The 18,266-nt window shown below is 32.0% G+C and overlaps 1 protein-coding gene across 1 annotated transcript in view; it reads right to left on the minus strand.

Annotated features, from left to right (window-relative positions):
- PSPC1 (paraspeckle component 1) overlaps nucleotides 1-18,266 on the minus strand; it is a 79,329-nt gene that overhangs the window by 6,260 nt on the left and 54,803 nt on the right. The window contains exon 7 of the mRNA XM_059377710.1: nucleotides 1,922-1,979. Coding sequence (XP_059233693.1) covers nucleotides 1,922-1,979 — 58 coding nt within the window. The remainder of the gene's footprint in view (nucleotides 1-1,921; nucleotides 1,980-18,266) is intronic.

Below are 18,266 nucleotides of genomic sequence, written 5' to 3' on the forward strand. Positions count from 1 at the left end.
TATACAACTATGGGTATAATAAATCAAAAATAACATTTCCAACTATCAGTAATTAGAGTCTTATTTCTAGTAATTAAGATTTCTATCACTTTACTTTAATTACTTTTTATTTACTTTTTATTTACTTTAATTACTTCACTTAAAGCAAATTTAAAGATCTAAGAAATGTTAGAATTATCTGGTCCCCTGAAAACAGTTTTATAATCTATGTTTTACTTGGCAGTACACTGGTGATACACCAGAAGATCTTTTGCCACATTCTATCAATGTAATTTGATAAGAATATGACAATTTACTGATTCAACAGTGGCATTCAACTGCATGATAATGATTCATAACTCTAGTAAGCCATCAGGACAAGGTCTCGGATTGAATAAAATGTACATTGGAGAAAATTAAATGGACTGGACTTAAGGGGAGTTGAGAAAGTGCTCAATTGTAATATGGTTCTCTAATGAAATAAAATGCCATAAAAAATTTTAGTTCTCTTAAATTCCTAACTAATTAAGGAAACTAAAGGTATACACTCTCATTATTCTTCTGATAAAGTTGCTAAAAGTCAATTAGAATGCTTCCAAGGTCTCAGCAACATCAGAAATATTTCAGCTGCTTCTAATGTTAATGACAGTCTAATAATTATAATGGCATTTTAAAGTACCTCCAATCCATAACCTCACATTTATAACGCTTAAATAAACTATCTGTATTATATTATACACTATTCTACAACTTACTTTTAAAAGACATAATAATACTGAAGTACTTGTACATTACCAGATATTCAACTGTGTCTCTATAACTTATGTCCTACAACTGTACCTACAGAACTTATGTATTCTTTGTTCACCAATTAATTTATGTATCCATAACTAATTTCAAATTAAGATCTTTATAGGTAAGGGTCATGTATCATGCTTCCTTTGTATATCAGAAATGCTTAGTAACTTCTTACTGGTAGGTAAGAAAAATGACAAAATATATAGCAATGAACAATTTCAGATGATCTGATTGAAAGTAGCAAATAAACTGCACGAGAAATCAGAGGAAAAAAGGTAGATCACAGAAAATGTTCATCCCACATATTACTTTTTTTTTTTACTCCATACACTATATATCCTAAGTACTACATGCTAATGGTAATGTAATCTCTACAATATGTATACTTTGAGTTATGTAAAGATTTTAATTTTGTGACAGCTTCTGTGGGACAATATGAAACAAGTATTTTAAAAATTTATCTAATTTTTAAGTGTATGACATTTCAAATCTACTGCTTCCCTCAATAGTGGACAAGCTAATGTAGGTACTTTCTTCAAAACTTTACATAATCTCTAAAGATATGCATCAGCCCAGATGCATAAGACATATCTAATTTTCTTGACATGTCACAGATGCCTCTGAACAGTGCACTTTTGTGCACAATATGGTAGGTGAGGGCAAAATAAGCTAAACATTCAGTAAAATAAATAAAAATAACTAATACACAAAACATTACCTTACCAATAAAAATTTATAAAATACTCTCAAGAAGTTTAAAAACCCTACAAATTCAGCAACTATCAAAATTTCTAAGAAAGGTAAAAAGAGCCAATTTGAAAGCATGAAATTTGATTTTTTAAAGATGCAACATAGATATATTACACCATGGAATGACTGAACAGGTTTCAGGTTTTATCAGAGTCTATTTTTCATTAAGTCTATTAAAACATAATATACCTTTTAGCCTTCAATGAAACAAAATTCTTCCTTAGCATATTAGTTTTAATATACTTGTATTTTTTCAACTTAATATAAGAAATTTCACCATTATAAGCGCTGGTTCCAAATTTTAGTTTGCTACTGATATGTAGATACCATAAACAGCATGTACAATTCCCCAAAGAATTACAAGTTACAGAAGGCTTTTGCTTCAAATCCCTACCTCCCATGTTTATTGTTCCACGGGGACCCATATCACCCATTCTCATTTCCTGTTCTCTCTGTAAGTAAGCATAGTTGTCACAGTCAACCTATCGATCTTATGACTTTACATTTCCCATCTAAAACCAAAAAGAAAAGAATAAATTGGGACATCACTTTCCATTAAAAAATTAAAATTTTCCACATGACTTACTTAATAAGAACACTGAAAAGAAACTTCAGTCTTCCAGGTCTGGTATGCCACAGTGCTTAGAGCACTCAGTTTATACTACTAGATTATCAATGTGTCAAATTACATAAAATCTATCACAGAATGTTTTTAATGTTCAAGAGAGCAAAGACATATGCTTAGACTCCAAAAAAACAAAAATCTAGTATTAATAACCACCAGGGCCCATTATTTTTTTCCTTCCACGAGGAAATTTTGTCTTAAAACAAAAATGACCACTACCCCTTTTATATTCAAATGTATTCAAACATCCAAAACAAACAGCTATGGCGTACTAAGCCAAAAATAAAGTTATATAGACAATTTTCATTGTTAATACACCTTTGCATTTTTGTTCAAATATTTGAGCACTGTTTTTCACCCAGGACCTAAAGATTTGCCATGAAAAGTCTCCACAACACACGATTATTAAAAGTTCAACCTAACACTGCTTCCTTTATTTGAACAAGTGTTTTACTTGGAAATCTAAATAAGTGTTATTACACAGTCAGCAAGTTCTGAAACAAAATGCTCTCGAGGTTAACTGTGATACAAAAGGTCATGCAAATGACAACTTTTAAATTTCAGTAAAATTCAACTCCTTCTAAAAACTCATTTATTAACTCATATATTAACAGTAGTTATACAGAATTAACTTCAATGAAATCTCTAGGTGAAATTACCCCAATTCTGTAATTCAAACTTGCACTATTATGATTTTTTCCATTATCAGACCAGTGTGTTAAACGTAGCAATCATAAAACACATTTTGAGACAAAGTAGAAATGTCTAAATCTTAAAAAGGTGCTTTTCTTTTGAAAGCAATTTTATTAAAATGTGATTAAAATTCTTTAAGAATACAAAATACCAGTGTAAAACACTAGGAAAAAGAGGAAGTAAAAGCCTATGGTATATGGCAGATAAGCCCAGATCTACTGCCCTTATCTAAGCTAATGGGCATGCCTCAAAATGTAACCTTTAAAAAAGCTGTGGTTAAAAAAAAATAAATCACTTACATAGCATCAGGAAGAAATATTTGTCAATTATGTAGAAAACATAAATCCCAAATTTTCTCAAAGCTATTTTTTTTAAACTTTCCTACAACAACTAAAATTTGTCTCTTCTCATAAAACGTTTGGTTAGTGATGGATACTAACTAGCAAAACAACTAGACGATTTCATAGGATGGATTTCTATTGTATGGAAAATACTACTTTATCATCAAACTTAACACTATCATCAATAAATCAAACCAAGCTGTCATTTCCTCATCACCAGAACCTGATAAAATGCAGACTGCTTCAGCATGTCCAAAACCTTCCAGGTATTATTTATAGCAGATACTTGTTATGGAAAAGCTGGTTCCATTTCAGCACCACAGTAAAATGCATGATTTTTTGACCATGACATCTTAGGTGAACAAGGGTTTAACTTTTAGTTTTGGATTTGCCTTAACAATGAAAGATGAAGAATGCAATATCTAACCCCTAACAAAGAGTAATTAAGATAATCTTATTGTATGAGACTTCAATTTTCAATTGAGACTTCAATTTTCAAATCCCCCTTAAATATTCTGACATCCTAACTGGATGCCTAGGATTCACTGGTGGGAACAAAAAGGGAGATAAAGTTTTTATTATCTCCTGATAATTTCATCTGCACCTACAATTTTCCAGAATAACAATGTTTAGCTTTATTATTCACAAAGTTCAGTACTTTGAAAAAGAAACTGTTCTATTATTCTATTTTCTTCATTAATAGAATTCTGAAGAGATTAATATATCAAATACATTTTGGATTTTTAAAAAGCATTTATTTATTAAGTAATCTCTACACTCAGCATGGAGCTCTAACTTACAACCCCAAGATCAAAAGTCACATGCTCTACTGACTGAGCCAGTCAGGCACCCCAAGACTTAGGTTTTTTAAATCAACTATTCAACAGTGACCATTACATTTCCTTTCTGAAGCTCTATTAGAAACTGGTTCCAGGGGCATCTGACTAGCTCCATCAGAAGAGCACGCATCTCTTGCATCTCAGGGTTGTGGGTTTGAGCCCCACGTTGAGTGTAGAAATCACTTAAAAATAAAAATCTTTAAAAAAGAAACAACTGGTTTTCCAGTTCTAAAATGTCTTTAAATGAAATAATCAGAATGTCTTAACAAAATCCATGCTAATGTAGCCTATCACTGCATTAAAATACATATAATACAGCATTTTTCATTAGATACATATATACTCAATTTCTTTAATACTGATGTTTCCTTAAAGAAAATTACTGAGTACTGTTTTATATAGCTTCACACATTAAGATTAAGAAAAAGAGACAGTATAATTAGATGAGAGATCATTTTTTAACTATTTAAAAGGAGCAAAAGAAGTTTTCAACTTTCTAGTCGTATCTTAAGATTACTGTCATTTTCGCCAGAACAATGAATACTGTTACGCTGAAAAGAAATTAAAAAAAAAAGATTACTGTCATTTTCTAAAAATCCAGTACTACATACTTCTAGTAAAATGCAAAGGTCAGAGATTATATTTAAAGGTACAGGTTAGCAATGAAAATTAAGACAGTACTTCTCATTTAACTTTATTTATCAAGTATCAGTTAGGAGAAACGGTAAGGAGAAAGTTCACTATTAACTGTGTACCCACCCAAAAGGCAATACACGGCATTACACAAGACCCTCACTTCTATGAATTCTAATATCTGAAATTAGAACTGGTGCATAAAATACACGGTATTTTTGGGATACGAATTTTAATGCTTTACTACTTTACCAAAAATTAAGAGTCACGATTTGACATGAAACAACTTACATGTAAACAAAATCTTGATAAAGACTACACAGTAAGTATACTTTATTACTATGCAATAAGATAATAAAGCTATGATTAAAACTGAAAACTTGGTTTAAATGATTCAATTAATTCAATTACTCTTCACAGCAACTCTATCAAGTAGGTCTTCTATTACCCTATTTTAGAGATCATAAAACTGAGGTACAGCACTGTTAAATAATTTACTCAAGGTTGAACTAACATAAAAATTCTGCCAAAATAGAGTTCATTTAAGTTTCTACCTTCACAAAACACCTTCATTTTTTTCAAGGATTCCAACAAAACCCAACAAAAGGCATGGTTTTTAGTTATTTTTATTCACAAGTTGTGCCTTTCCATTAAAAGAATTATATATATGTATTCCTGAGCTTGTCATTGAAGTATGCTTAAATTCACAGCTGACCAAAAAAGCAAGCAAAGTATGACTGATTTCCAGAACCACATCATCAAAGCAGCATTCATTAAAACAATGGCTCTCAGAGCCTGGCGGGCAGAGTACTGAGTCCACAAGACCCTTTCGGGAAATGCACAAATTCAAAACTGCTTCATGTCTTAATAAACATTAGAACACAATTATAAAACTATAATCTAATTGGGCTTTTCAGTCTATCAACATATGTAGGAATGGTGTACAAGCAATTGGGAGGCAAAAATCTTGGTATTTTAGCAAAAATTAAGGCACTTATATTCAATTTTTACTAGTAACTATTATTTTTTTTAAAGATTTTATTTATTTGTTTGACAGACAGAGATCACAAGTAGGCAGAGAGGCAGGCAAGAGAGGCAGGCAAAGAGACAGGAATGGAAGCAGGCTCCCCGCTGGGCAGAGAGCCCCATATGGGGCTCAATCCCAGGACCCTGGGATCATGACCTGAGCAGAAAGCAGAGGCTTTAACCCACTGAGCCACCCAGGTGTCCCACTAGTAACTATTATTGTTGCAAGGGAGCAACGGGCAGGACAGCAGAGGAGAGGTTGTCTGCCCAAACAACTAATTTTAAAATTTCAACTAGAATATGTAGATGAAGCAGTTAGAATTATTTTTACTGAATCCCTGCATGTCTTTCTAATAATCTATCCAAAACAGGATATATACATAAATCACTTCTGCTTCATTCTGAAATAGGGTGGTTCTTCAAGAAAAACATTCATATGATTGGGTTGTAAACAGAATAAGATAGCATCTGACAAACTATGATTACTAACTTGTGTACAGGTATTCCTTGTTTTTCTAAAGGAGTATTATGCCACTTGGCTTTTGCGAAAGACCTACATTTGTAGTACCTGCTTTTGCTAACCAAAAAGGGATTCTTACTTCTATGGAAAAAGGCAAAAAGTGAACATAAAGTTCAGTGCGTTTTGTAGCAAGCAATTTTAGAAGCAGCAAAAATCTAGAGCAGCAAAAAGTACTATGAAGCACCCTCCCTGGGAACTATACTTAGCCTCTCATCATCAAGCTGTCATAGCTTTGAACGGTGTGTGAACATCTGTGCTTAATCTAGATTTATTCTGTGGATCAGTAGCAAGATGTGTAATAAGTCTATCAGAGAGGCCTAAGAGTTGTAATTCCACAAAATATTCATTTCTCATATGAATATTAACAGTAGTTGTTTCTTCATTTTATGCCATTTTTTGGCTAACAAAAGGTATCACAGGAATGTTCCACTTTGGGACAGCATTTGGCAGACATTTTCTGACAAGATTAGTGATTTGTTTTTAATTCTGTGTAATAAACTGTATTAAAATTTAGAAGATGCACATAACTTAATGGATCAGTATTTTTCTAATGTTTGGTATATGACGTTACAAAAATCGTGCATAGGTTAAAAAAAAATAATCCAGTCAAGGTAGCCCAAAAGATTGTAATGCAATGAAGACAAAAATAGGTACACTTCTCTGAAAAGGTTAAAATATACTCGTCTCCATTTTACGAATTACTTATCTAAGTAAAGCTGGTTTTTCTTCATGCACTTTAATCAAAAGAGCATTCTGCAACAGATGGAATGCAAAAGCAAATATGGGAAGCCAGCCATTTCTATAAAGCCAAACATTAAGCAAATTTACAAAACAATAAAACAATACTACTCTTCCCACTACATATAAGTGGAACGTCAAGGAAATCTGCAAACATGTAAAGTGAAGCCAGTGCTCCCAGTACTACCGATTTTCTTTCAACTTTCTCTTATCTAATATGGTAATCACTGCTGTAACAAAACAAAACAAAAGCTCTTAATTTTTAATAGTGTAAAAAAATTTCAATACCAAACAGTTTAAGAACCAATGCTTTTAAGTTCTAGTCAGTATTCATTCATGAAAATAAAAGCAGAAAATCTGCACTAATGTAAAGTAAATAAACCAGTGAAGAACTTCACATTATTTTGTGTAGAATAGGATCTTTTCCTTTAATACTTAATACTCAAAATATCAACCTGTGAACTTAAAGATACTGTAGTTTCTTTTTTTTAGATAACCAAATTTAAAGGATTCACATGGTACACAAAGGTGAGTCTAAAAGTAGAATATGAATGCCTAGGGTTTAGAAAAGTACACTACATAATGATTCAACATAGTATCAACTAAAACATTTTGCAATCAATGATAAAGATATATTAATCTGACACTGAGTAATGTAAATTCCTGTTTGAATGAATGCAGTTTTAATGACCATGATCATTACTCTTTAATTTGATTAGCAGCTGAAATACTATCTAACAAACAGGGTATTTGGAAATTAAAAATGAAAGAAAAATCAATTACATGAAATATTAAGAAAATGGGTATAAAGAAAAAAATTCAAAATAAAAGGTAGGCCTCTTTGACAAGAAATTATTCACTCATTTAAAAAGTTCTAATACTGGAGGGTATATGCATCAACAAAGTAATTTTTTCTTAATAGAAATGAAGTAATTGTAAACTAAAAAGGGAAGACATGTTCCCACTGATACAAATAATAGCATGCAAACTTTCAATCATAATGATACAGAGAATGCTTGAGAATGTTAAGCAAAAATGCTTAACATTTTTATTTTTACTTCAAGTAGTTAAAAAGAGTAATTTCCAAAACATACTATTCACTACTAGACCTCAGGGCAGGGGGGAATTATGTTTTAAGCAACCTAAGACAATCTTTCAATAAATACAATCTGTGATGGTTTTTTACCCTCAATTTGAATACATACATTCCATGATATCTGGGAAAATGTTCCTCAGTTTTATAACTGTTAAAATGAAATTTTACACCATGTATCATTAGGGAATTGCAAATTAAGACAACAATGAGATACCACAACACACCAATTAGAATGACCAAAATCCTAAATACTGACAACACATAGTGCTGACAAGGATGTAGAGAATTAAGAATTCTCATTCACTGCTGATAGGGATTATAAATGGCATATTCACTTTGGAAGACAATTTAACAGTTTCTTACAAAACTAAAGATAATCTTACATACACACAATCCAGCAACTATACTCCTTGGTATTCACACAAAGGAGCTGAAAACTTGTCTGACCACACAAAAACCTGCACATGGATGTTTATAACAGCTTTTTCGTAACTGCTAAAACTTGGAAACAATCAAGATGTCCATCAGTAGGTGAATGGATAAACTGGTACATCCAGACAATGAGACATTATTTAGCACTAAAAATAAACAAGCTATCAAGCCATGAAAAGACACAGAGTAACCTTAAAATGCTTATTACCAAAAAGTCAGTATGAAAAGGCTACATATCATAGGATTCCAACTATAAGACATTCTGGAAAAGGCAAAACTATAATGAAAGTAGCAGAAATCAGTGGGTCCCCAAGATTAGGAAGGAGAGGGGGATAAAGAGACAGAGGGCAGAGGATTCTTAACGGGTACATTTGTTGAAAGTCCACCGACTGCCCAACACCAAAGTGAACCCTAACATAAACTATTTTCTTTTGGCAATAATGATGTTCCATTGTGATAGTGAAGGACTCTGGATACATGTTGGCGGAAGGAGATATATGGGAAATCTCTATCTTCGGCTCAATTCTGCTATGAATCTAAAACTAAAAATTAGTCTATTAAAAATTTTATTTATCTGTCAGAGAGAGAGAGAGAGAGAGAGAGGGAGCGCACATGCACAAGCAGGAGGAGCGGCAAGCAGAGAGAGAAGCAGGCTCCGCGCTGAGCACAGAGCCCAATGTGGAACTCGATCCCAGGACCCTGGGATCATGACCTGAGACGAAGGCAGATGCTAAACCAACTGAGCCATTCAGGCATCCCTATTAAAAATTTTTTATGTTTCTTTTAGTTACGAATAATAAAGATTTGTTACTTGTTAAATTTAAAATCAGAAGTAAGAGGAAACAAATTTAAGTAGGAAGGCTGACATCTTAGCTCACTATATTCATTAACATCAAGACAAGAACCTCTTAATCTACATTCACTCAATGTACTTTTTTAAAAAAGATTTTATTTATTTATTTGACAGAGAGAGATCACAAGTTAAGCAGAGGGTCAGGCAGAGAGAGGAAGGAAAGTAGACTCCCTGCCAAGCAAAAAGCCCAATGCAGAGCTCGATCCCAGGACCCTGAGATCATGACCTGAGCCGAAGGCAGAGGCTGAACCCACTGAGCCACCCAGGTGCCCCTCACTCAATGTATTTTTAAAGCCTGGTTTGGGTACCTTTAAAAGATTATGCTTGGTGTCACTGTCAAATACAGAAATTGCAGCTTTTTAATAACTAGGGTGGTTTTCTAACTGAAGATTAATTAAATATAATTACATATAATCATCATGTATCAAGAGACGGAAGGGAATAAATATTTTAAACAAATTATTTTTAAAACAAATTCATATTCAACTAAGAATATTTTTAATCATATACCCAAGGGACATTTTCAAAATTATCATTATCACCATCACCTTTCAACTGTTATGGCAAACTTTAAAGAGATGCTTTTAAAAATTGAAACTGATTAGAAATATTTATTCAGATTTGGTTATTCTATCCTAAACTCTTAAAGAAATCAACCACGATGGTATCAGCTACAGCCACAAACACAGTATTTTGAATAGTGTCCTATCAAAAAGCTCACATAATACTGGTAACTGGTTCGCATTTCTTCACCCATAACCTCTTAACTAGTACATTTCCTTACCAAAGTCAAAACAACTATCATGACTGGTCAGACTATGATAGGAAAGATGAAACAGAAGGACTAATATAAACTGTATAAGAAGAAATGCCAAACTGGCCCCATCAACAGAAGAAAGCAGTGGAAGGAACAAACAAAAGCACATGTGTTCTGATGTATAAAGAATTAAAGTATATATTTAATGGGGAATCTTTCTGTTAATGATATTAGGCATTACATTATTTTAGCAGTATGCCAGAAACACTGAAATTTTAACAAATTATGTTTTTCCTAAGTAGATAACTCAAAGCTACAGGTACATTTATAAGAATTCTAAAAATATTTCAGTGGTAACTAAATAAAATCCAAGTATTTAAAATATACAATTATAAGAGAAACTACTATAATAAGCATATCAATTGTTTAAAAGCAGAATTTTAAGAAGCAGTAATAGGCCAAATGAAGAAGTTACTTAGTGAGAAACAAGGTAAATTTACAACCAGAAAACAGAGAACATGAAACATGATGTACAATATAGCGCAGGATATCATAAGACAAAATATAGGCAGACTTACCCATATACTTTCAATTGCTTGAAATTTTAAACAGAAATAAAAACATTTCATCAGCAGAGCATATTCACAAACCCAAGTTCCTACCCCATCACTAATAGTTAGATAATAACTACAGAGAGATATTAACATTCACATTTATTTAGTCAGATTTGATATAAAACTCTAGCATTTCAGGTGATACTAGCAGAACTTTATGTCCTCAATACAAAGTACAAAAGATACTAGATGGAGGCTGACCTAAAAAAAATTTTTTTTACACAATCACCTTGTAGAACAACTCCTATTTCAGGGTGGCTCTAAATATAATGCTAAGTCACAAAGCAGAAGTAACAAGTTGAATTTTTATGTCTTCCTAGAATCTTTTTAATTCAACTTAATACCTAAAAATCTTATTATTTATATCACACATATGTGACATCTCAAAAAGTGTTTACTTTAGTTAACATTTCTATTTGCCAATCTTGACTTTCTTCTTCTCAATCCCTCCAGAAAGGTAAACATGAGCTGAAAGATCTTATCATTCTGAACAAACATGAGAACAACTGACCATTTCAAATGAAAAGACATGATGTATATCTACAACACAGTGGAATAATAAACCATTCATATTTTTTTAAAAAATCCAAAATAATCTCTACAACAGTGCCAAGGCTACTCAATGCACTCTTCACGTTCCCTAGCAGAGAATCTTTCTCTTAACTCTCAAAACTTTTTAGCTGTATCTCTGTATACTTTTACGTAGATACTCTACACCTAATCCTCAAAGACCTGACCCTGAGCTTGATTCATTTCTGTATCCTCCAAGGTACCCAAGCACTCTGTTCCGAAATAGTAAAACAGTGAACAAATTTTCTTATTAAATGGAAACCTCTAAATCTTCCTGTAAGTCTAATGCTCTTATAGGATATTCAAGTGGGATCCAAATAATGAAAAGTTAGGTGTGCTGAAAACCAAACAAAAAAATTGTTATTTGACTATTTTTGAAAAATTTACTGTTACGGGATTCCATTATGAAGTCTACAAAAATATCAATAGTCTTAACACCACCTATGTTTCAAAACTACAAAGGCTTAACATCTGAGACATTAGTATTCAATAAATACCAAAGTATTGTGACCCAAAAAGAAGAGTGAAAATTGTCTGACTGAGGAGGACTGGTATTTGAAAAACAGGACATCAAACAACTATTTAATTCTCCCTATTCGTGTCTAAGTAACTACAATATGACAAACACAGACTCTCAAACTCAAAAAATTCAAAGAGGCAAATTAGTTGGTAACAAAGTCAGAAAATAATTAGAATGTAATGTGGTAAGCATTAAAAAAGAATATTGAAAAGGATACAGCTGAGGTGTATAGTCAGAGAAGGTTATGCATACACTGAGTACATTCTCCAGGAGGAAAGAGATAAAGAAATTTTTCTGATTATAAGCCTCTCTGAAACTCTAATGGAAGGTAAGACAAAAAAGGACACTAATCATCTAACTGGACACAGAAATAATTAAGTACAATAGAGTGACTTCTGATAAAGTGTGTGTAGAGTTTAAGGAAGGCTCAATAAGCATTTCCCTTTGGAATTATTCGGAAGTCTTTTAAATATGAATGAAAAAACAATTATTTATAATTATATGATTGGGACAATCATCCATCCTGCTTTGCCTGAGCCAGCCTGTTTTTCTGCCTGCTATAAAAAAGTAACTTCATTTTTTTAAGATGTATATTTTTATTAAGCTAATTAAAATTTTATAGGCACACATTCATAATTTAAGATATAATTTTTAAAAAGATCTGTCCTCAGTCACACTTCCATCTACTCCTGATTCCTTCTCCCAGAGGAAAACACTTTGTTCTTTACAGACCCTGTCTCCATATTTTAAATTATACAATTTTATTTTCTTTTAAGACATTTTTACTTTAGATATCTAAATATTTAGCTTAAGAAATTAGCTCTCTTATATGCACCCAATCCCCATTTTTCTCTTTCCATCTTCTGAGTGTAGTTCTTCCAGTTGATTAAATCAATATTTAGTTGCTACATTATTATTACCTTTTAAATATGATTCACAGTTGGGCAATTTATTGTGCTCATATTTAAATAGTACCCATATTCAGTTGTCCCAATCAGAATAAAAATTATGTTTTCCCCTATTAAAAAATCCCGAGAAGGGGCACCAGGGTGGCTCAGTGGGTTAAAGCCTCTGCCTTCGGCTCAGGTCATGATCCCAGCATCCTAGGATCAAGCCCCACATCAGGGTCTCTGCTCTGCGGGGAGCCTACTTCCTCCTCTCTCTCTGCCTGCCTCTCTGCCTACTGTGATCTCTAATAAACAAATGAAGTCTTTAAAAAAAAATCCTGAGAAGTTTCAAAGAGAAGTGAAAGGATCAAAGATTTCCATAGCTGGTTAAATTTGATACGTATCTTCAATTCAAATACTCTCAGTTGTCAAAATCCCTAAAGATGACTTCCAAAGTACATGTAAACATTACAAATGTAAACACCTATAGATTTTTGTTTTCACTTGACTACAAATCTAATTCCAATTAGGCTCCATCCCAAATATCCAGAAAAGTTCCTGGCTCACTGTAAGAAACACATTAAATTATTTTAGTAAATAAATAAATGAAAACATTAATAAAAACCTGTTTACATCTAGAGCATTATATGGGAAATCACTGCAATATAACTGATAGAATCAATTCTGATCTTTACCATCATGTCTAAATCACTGGAACTGGACTGCCACTATGAACAGCAAGAGGTATATATACTTAGCTACCCAGCAAGTCAAACCTAAATCTGACACCAAACCCTACAGCAAATAATTCTTCGGTCATATCCACAGAAAAATAAAGATGCTATAAACACTCCTTGTGAAGTATGTCCTTTGTTTGAATGCTTCAGGTGTTTAGACTTCCAAAAAACAATCTTCTTCTGCAATACAATTAAATCACTTGTTAGAGCTAAAAAATTTATATAAAAAGAGGAGTAATGGCCAGGTGGAAACCACAAAACGGCAACTTCTCTCAAAAATTCAAAAATCATTTCAGAAAATATATTTGTACCTACTCGCTAGTAATTAATGATTATGGTCAGTTCTCTGTGTCAGGACCTATTAATGAAATTTTATTACTGGCTAGAACTTCTGTTTTGATTTTGTACATGGCACATCAGGGAAAACTGGGTCATAATCAAATCAGAGAAAAGAAACAATGCCCAATCAAGAAGCAGGAAAGAAGACTAACAAAGAAAAGGCTGATTAAATAGGCCAAATTTGGCAGTACTGATCAAGAAAGCCTAACAAATGAAAGAACAATGCTTTATGTCTCTACTAAGAAAATATCTGAAAACTCTAAGATAATCAGCTATGGGGTAGTGATGCTTTATCAGTTCTTCCAGTAACTTCTGCTCTGATTTATAACCACGACTACCAATAAACCTTCAGGACACTACTTTGGATTCTTCAGGGACCTTGATTCTAAGATATGAGGTGCTCTGTTCAATAAGCCTTCTAAAAACACTGGAAAAAAACATATTAATTAATAAATTTGCATTTTAATTCACAAACTCTTTGGAGTTTGGTTAAGACGAGTCACTTTTTATAGATTACCCCCAACTCTCAGACTGGACTCTAGACCAGGGGTGGGCAAACTTTTTTGGCAAAGAAACAGATAGTATGTATTTCAGGCTTAGCAGGTCAAAGGGTCTTGATACAGTCTCATACAGGTGTGTCATGACTAGTCAATCTACCATTTTTGGACAAAGCAGCCATAATCAAAATATAAACACAACTGTATTCCAATAAAACTTTCCAAAAACAGGCAATGTTCAGATTTGGCCTGGCTTATCCCAGTCCGTCAACCCCCAGTCTAGATGAAATACTTAAAAAACAAAAAGTTAATCCATCATTTGAGACAATACCTCCTCCATATATAGGCTGAAAGCTGAACTAAAAGTTGTCACACCAAAATCCCACACAGCACTATTCACATAAAATGCTGGGGTACTTCCATTAAGTGTATGAATCCTATCCTCCATGTTGACTGGCTCTGAGCCCTCCCTTCAAACTCCCAGGATCCATAAAAAATTCAACTACTAATATTCTTATTTCAATATTTCAACTATATCTCATTTCAAGATACAGCCAATTGTCTTCTATTTTGCTAATGAAAATAAAGAGACTGAAGAGATGCTTAAAATGCAGATTCCATGGCTCCAACGCAGACCCACTGCATCAAAAATATTTGATGAATTGAACTCAGACATTTTTTTTTTTAAGTTCGAAAAGATGTGATGCACAGGTTGAAAATTACTAAATTTAGCCAAAAATGTGATCAATGGAGAATGTATTAGATTCTACTGTTATCATGAAACGAATCCATTTGTAGGCTGGAGACCTAAGGGGAACAACCTACGTTTTTAAAAACGTCCCTGAGGGTTTATTATGCACTATTTGAAAAACACTACCATGGAAGAGGCATTACACCCTTAGCCTCTGGCTACTTCTCCTTAATGGTCTTGGCCTCACTATATAATATACTAGAACTACTCTGACAAAGAAACATAACTGAATCAAATTATTGCCCTAGCATATAATATACATTTATTTCCAGGTTTATTATGCACATGTGTTTAAACATCCAGGGCTATTCCCACCTACTCAAACAAAAGTAAAAATTCTTCAGTATCAATTCATGTATGTGTTTTGAAACAGATCTGAAGGGCTATTCTTTTATTTACTAAAAAACAAAGATTAATATTTACATCAAATACAAACTTCTAAAAAAAAAAAAAAAAAACACTCCTGAAGTTTTAAAATAAAACAGCATCCCATATAAACAGTGCCCCAATTTACCTAAACAAAGTATTTTATAACTACTTGATGCAACTGCTAAAGCTAGAATGAGATTTAGATGTTCTTATAAAATTATCATTTTTCCCAAGAAAGCAAAGCTTACTCTAAAAAACTGCATTAAAAAAATTATAATTAAAATCTTCACTTTACTCCAACACAAACTGAATCCACAGATAAAGACAGGTAAACTGAAGCACTAAAATGTTTAAACTACTTCATCTATATTAAGTGAAGCAACTTAACAAAAATAAAAAAAAAAAAATCACAAACATTCATAAGAGATAATCTCATACATTTTTATACTAACACTGTAACTTACTGTGATGTGTCCAAAAGTTTTAAAATTGTGGTAAATAGAAAATTTCAACCCAATAAGTACTATCAAGAAAATGGTTTGGTATTACACTCTACAGTATGGTAAAAGTAAAGATAAACTTAAATGTATTTAAAACACAGCATAAAAATAAATACATTGTTATGGCTGTCAAAAATACATTATGCTACAAGTGAAAATTAACTGTTTTATTTATAATTACCAGAGTTATCAAAGAGCTTGACTTCTAAGAAATAAGGCATTATTTCATGACTTCTAGTTGATGAGGTGCTGACATATCCTTAAAACACTTAAAATTATTTTTCAAGACACAAAATATGGAAATCAGTTCTTATTTTCTACTTCAAAAGTCCATACTACTATCTGTGTCAGAATATTCCTAATAGGAATATTAGAAAGAAATGAGAGGTGGCATCTTAAACCAAGTAAATCTGCTTTATACTAATTACTCTTACTACTTGGGCAAGCTGAACACTTACCATTTGATTCCTCCCTTTAAACTGAACAGTGAAAAAAGAGAAAGCACGTAAGAGGGCCTAATTTCAAAGCTTTTAAAAACAAAAACAAACATTAAATTTAACAATTTTTTCCAAAGACGGTTTTAAAGTAAATGAAGAGTAACTGATAAAACAATTACCTCAATGTTTCGTCTATTAACACAAAACAGTCAAGACCTATAAAGAATTTTTGTTAACATTTCTTCAGTGCTTGATTAGCTTATATTAACAAGCATTATGAAGCTAGGAACCAATTAAAACTGATACCAAAATGATGAAAAACTTCTGTCTATCCAAAAAACTAAAAATCTGGCAAAGACTGTATTTCCCCTAAAAATTTAATTCCTTTGTTACATACTATTTTAAGTATGGTTCCTCTTCAGAAAATTAAGAACACAGTTAACTTTGTGGCCTAACAAGAATATTAATTAAAAACAGAAACACAAACATAAAAACAAAAAACCTAGCACCAACTCTCCAGCCCAGGATTCAGCCAACTTCTTCTGTACAGGGTCAAAGAGTATTAAGTACCTTGTGTTTTTTGAGTCACGGATACTCTAATATTCTCTTATTTTCCTTATCTATCAACTCTCTAAAATGTAAAACCACTCTTAGCTCTGTGGTAGAGTGGCAGAAACTGGGCACTGGTCCAGCTGACTTCTGCTCTAGCCAAATTAATCTTACGATGTTTCAAATATACAAATTATACTTTAACTACCTGAAAACAAAGATATCTTAATATCTTAATAATAATACCTTAACATTAAAATATAACATTTACATTTTCAATAAGAAATTTATTTTCAATAAATGATCTATTTTTGAAATGCTTTAATAAACCCACCATGAATATTTTAAATATGTAATTCATTTATTCTCAAAGTTCATTGGTAATTTGTAAAATTCTACCCACCAAAAAATTAATTTTAAACATACAAATGTTTTAAAATTAAAACAAGAATTTGCAGTATTTCAATTTTAAATTATAGCAACATTTCCAAATAATTTTTGAATAGAAAGGTAAATTTAAAATCTGTCCTTCATTAATTATGCCTATATTATATGCCACTGAACAAATATAAAAAACACTGGTGTGTTTTTAAAAAATTTCTATGAAATAATTTCAAAGAATAAAGAGCCTACAAACAAATTTATGATATAGCCAACTTAAATGTAACAGGAGAATACATTTTACTTAATCATTTACTTTTAGTCCCCTAAATTATTTATGTATATGACATTACAAATAGCTACACATATGCTCCAAGAAAGCAAAATTTATGCCAAAAAAATAGTAAGAAAGCTAATTCCACCAAATCTGACTATAAGCAAGTACTTTAGGAAAAGAAAAGTTCAGGTACATAAAAGGACGAGGAAGAATTTCCTAATCCTCAATGGAACAAAATGAAGTTTTCCTAGGAAATGTATTATATGTGGTTTACATCTTGATTATACTTGAAAATAAAAACTTAGTCACTAGTTTTCAAAATATGGACCAAAAAATTTTAATTCCACGTAGTTTTATAACATCATAAAATATCCTCACATTGATAAATCCAACAGATTATGTTCACATTTAACAACCAAAAGACCTAAGACCACATTTAAAATACGTCATAGGCAAAGACTATGTATCCAAGTAGGAAAAAGAGAATTGCAAAATGATGCTAGAAATGCTAGAAATTAGGAGAAAATATGCAATGCTTGAAAACTCAACTAACTTGGTAATGGAATTTAAAAATCAATTAAATTAAACATTTAGTGTAACTTATAAATAGTAAGAAACCTCTCTAATTGAATTTAAATGCCACATAATTTTTAGTCAAAGGATATTTACTTGATGTAACCAAGATAAAAATTTCTTGTTGTTGTTATACAAGTTAGGGTGCATTTTACTGTGTGTATTCTTTTTTAGAAAAGTTTAAA

Source organism: Mustela nigripes, chromosome 15, assembly GCF_022355385.1.
Source record: "Mustela nigripes isolate SB6536 chromosome 15, MUSNIG.SB6536, whole genome shotgun sequence".
Taxonomy (NCBI): domain Eukaryota; kingdom Metazoa; phylum Chordata; class Mammalia; order Carnivora; family Mustelidae; genus Mustela; species Mustela nigripes.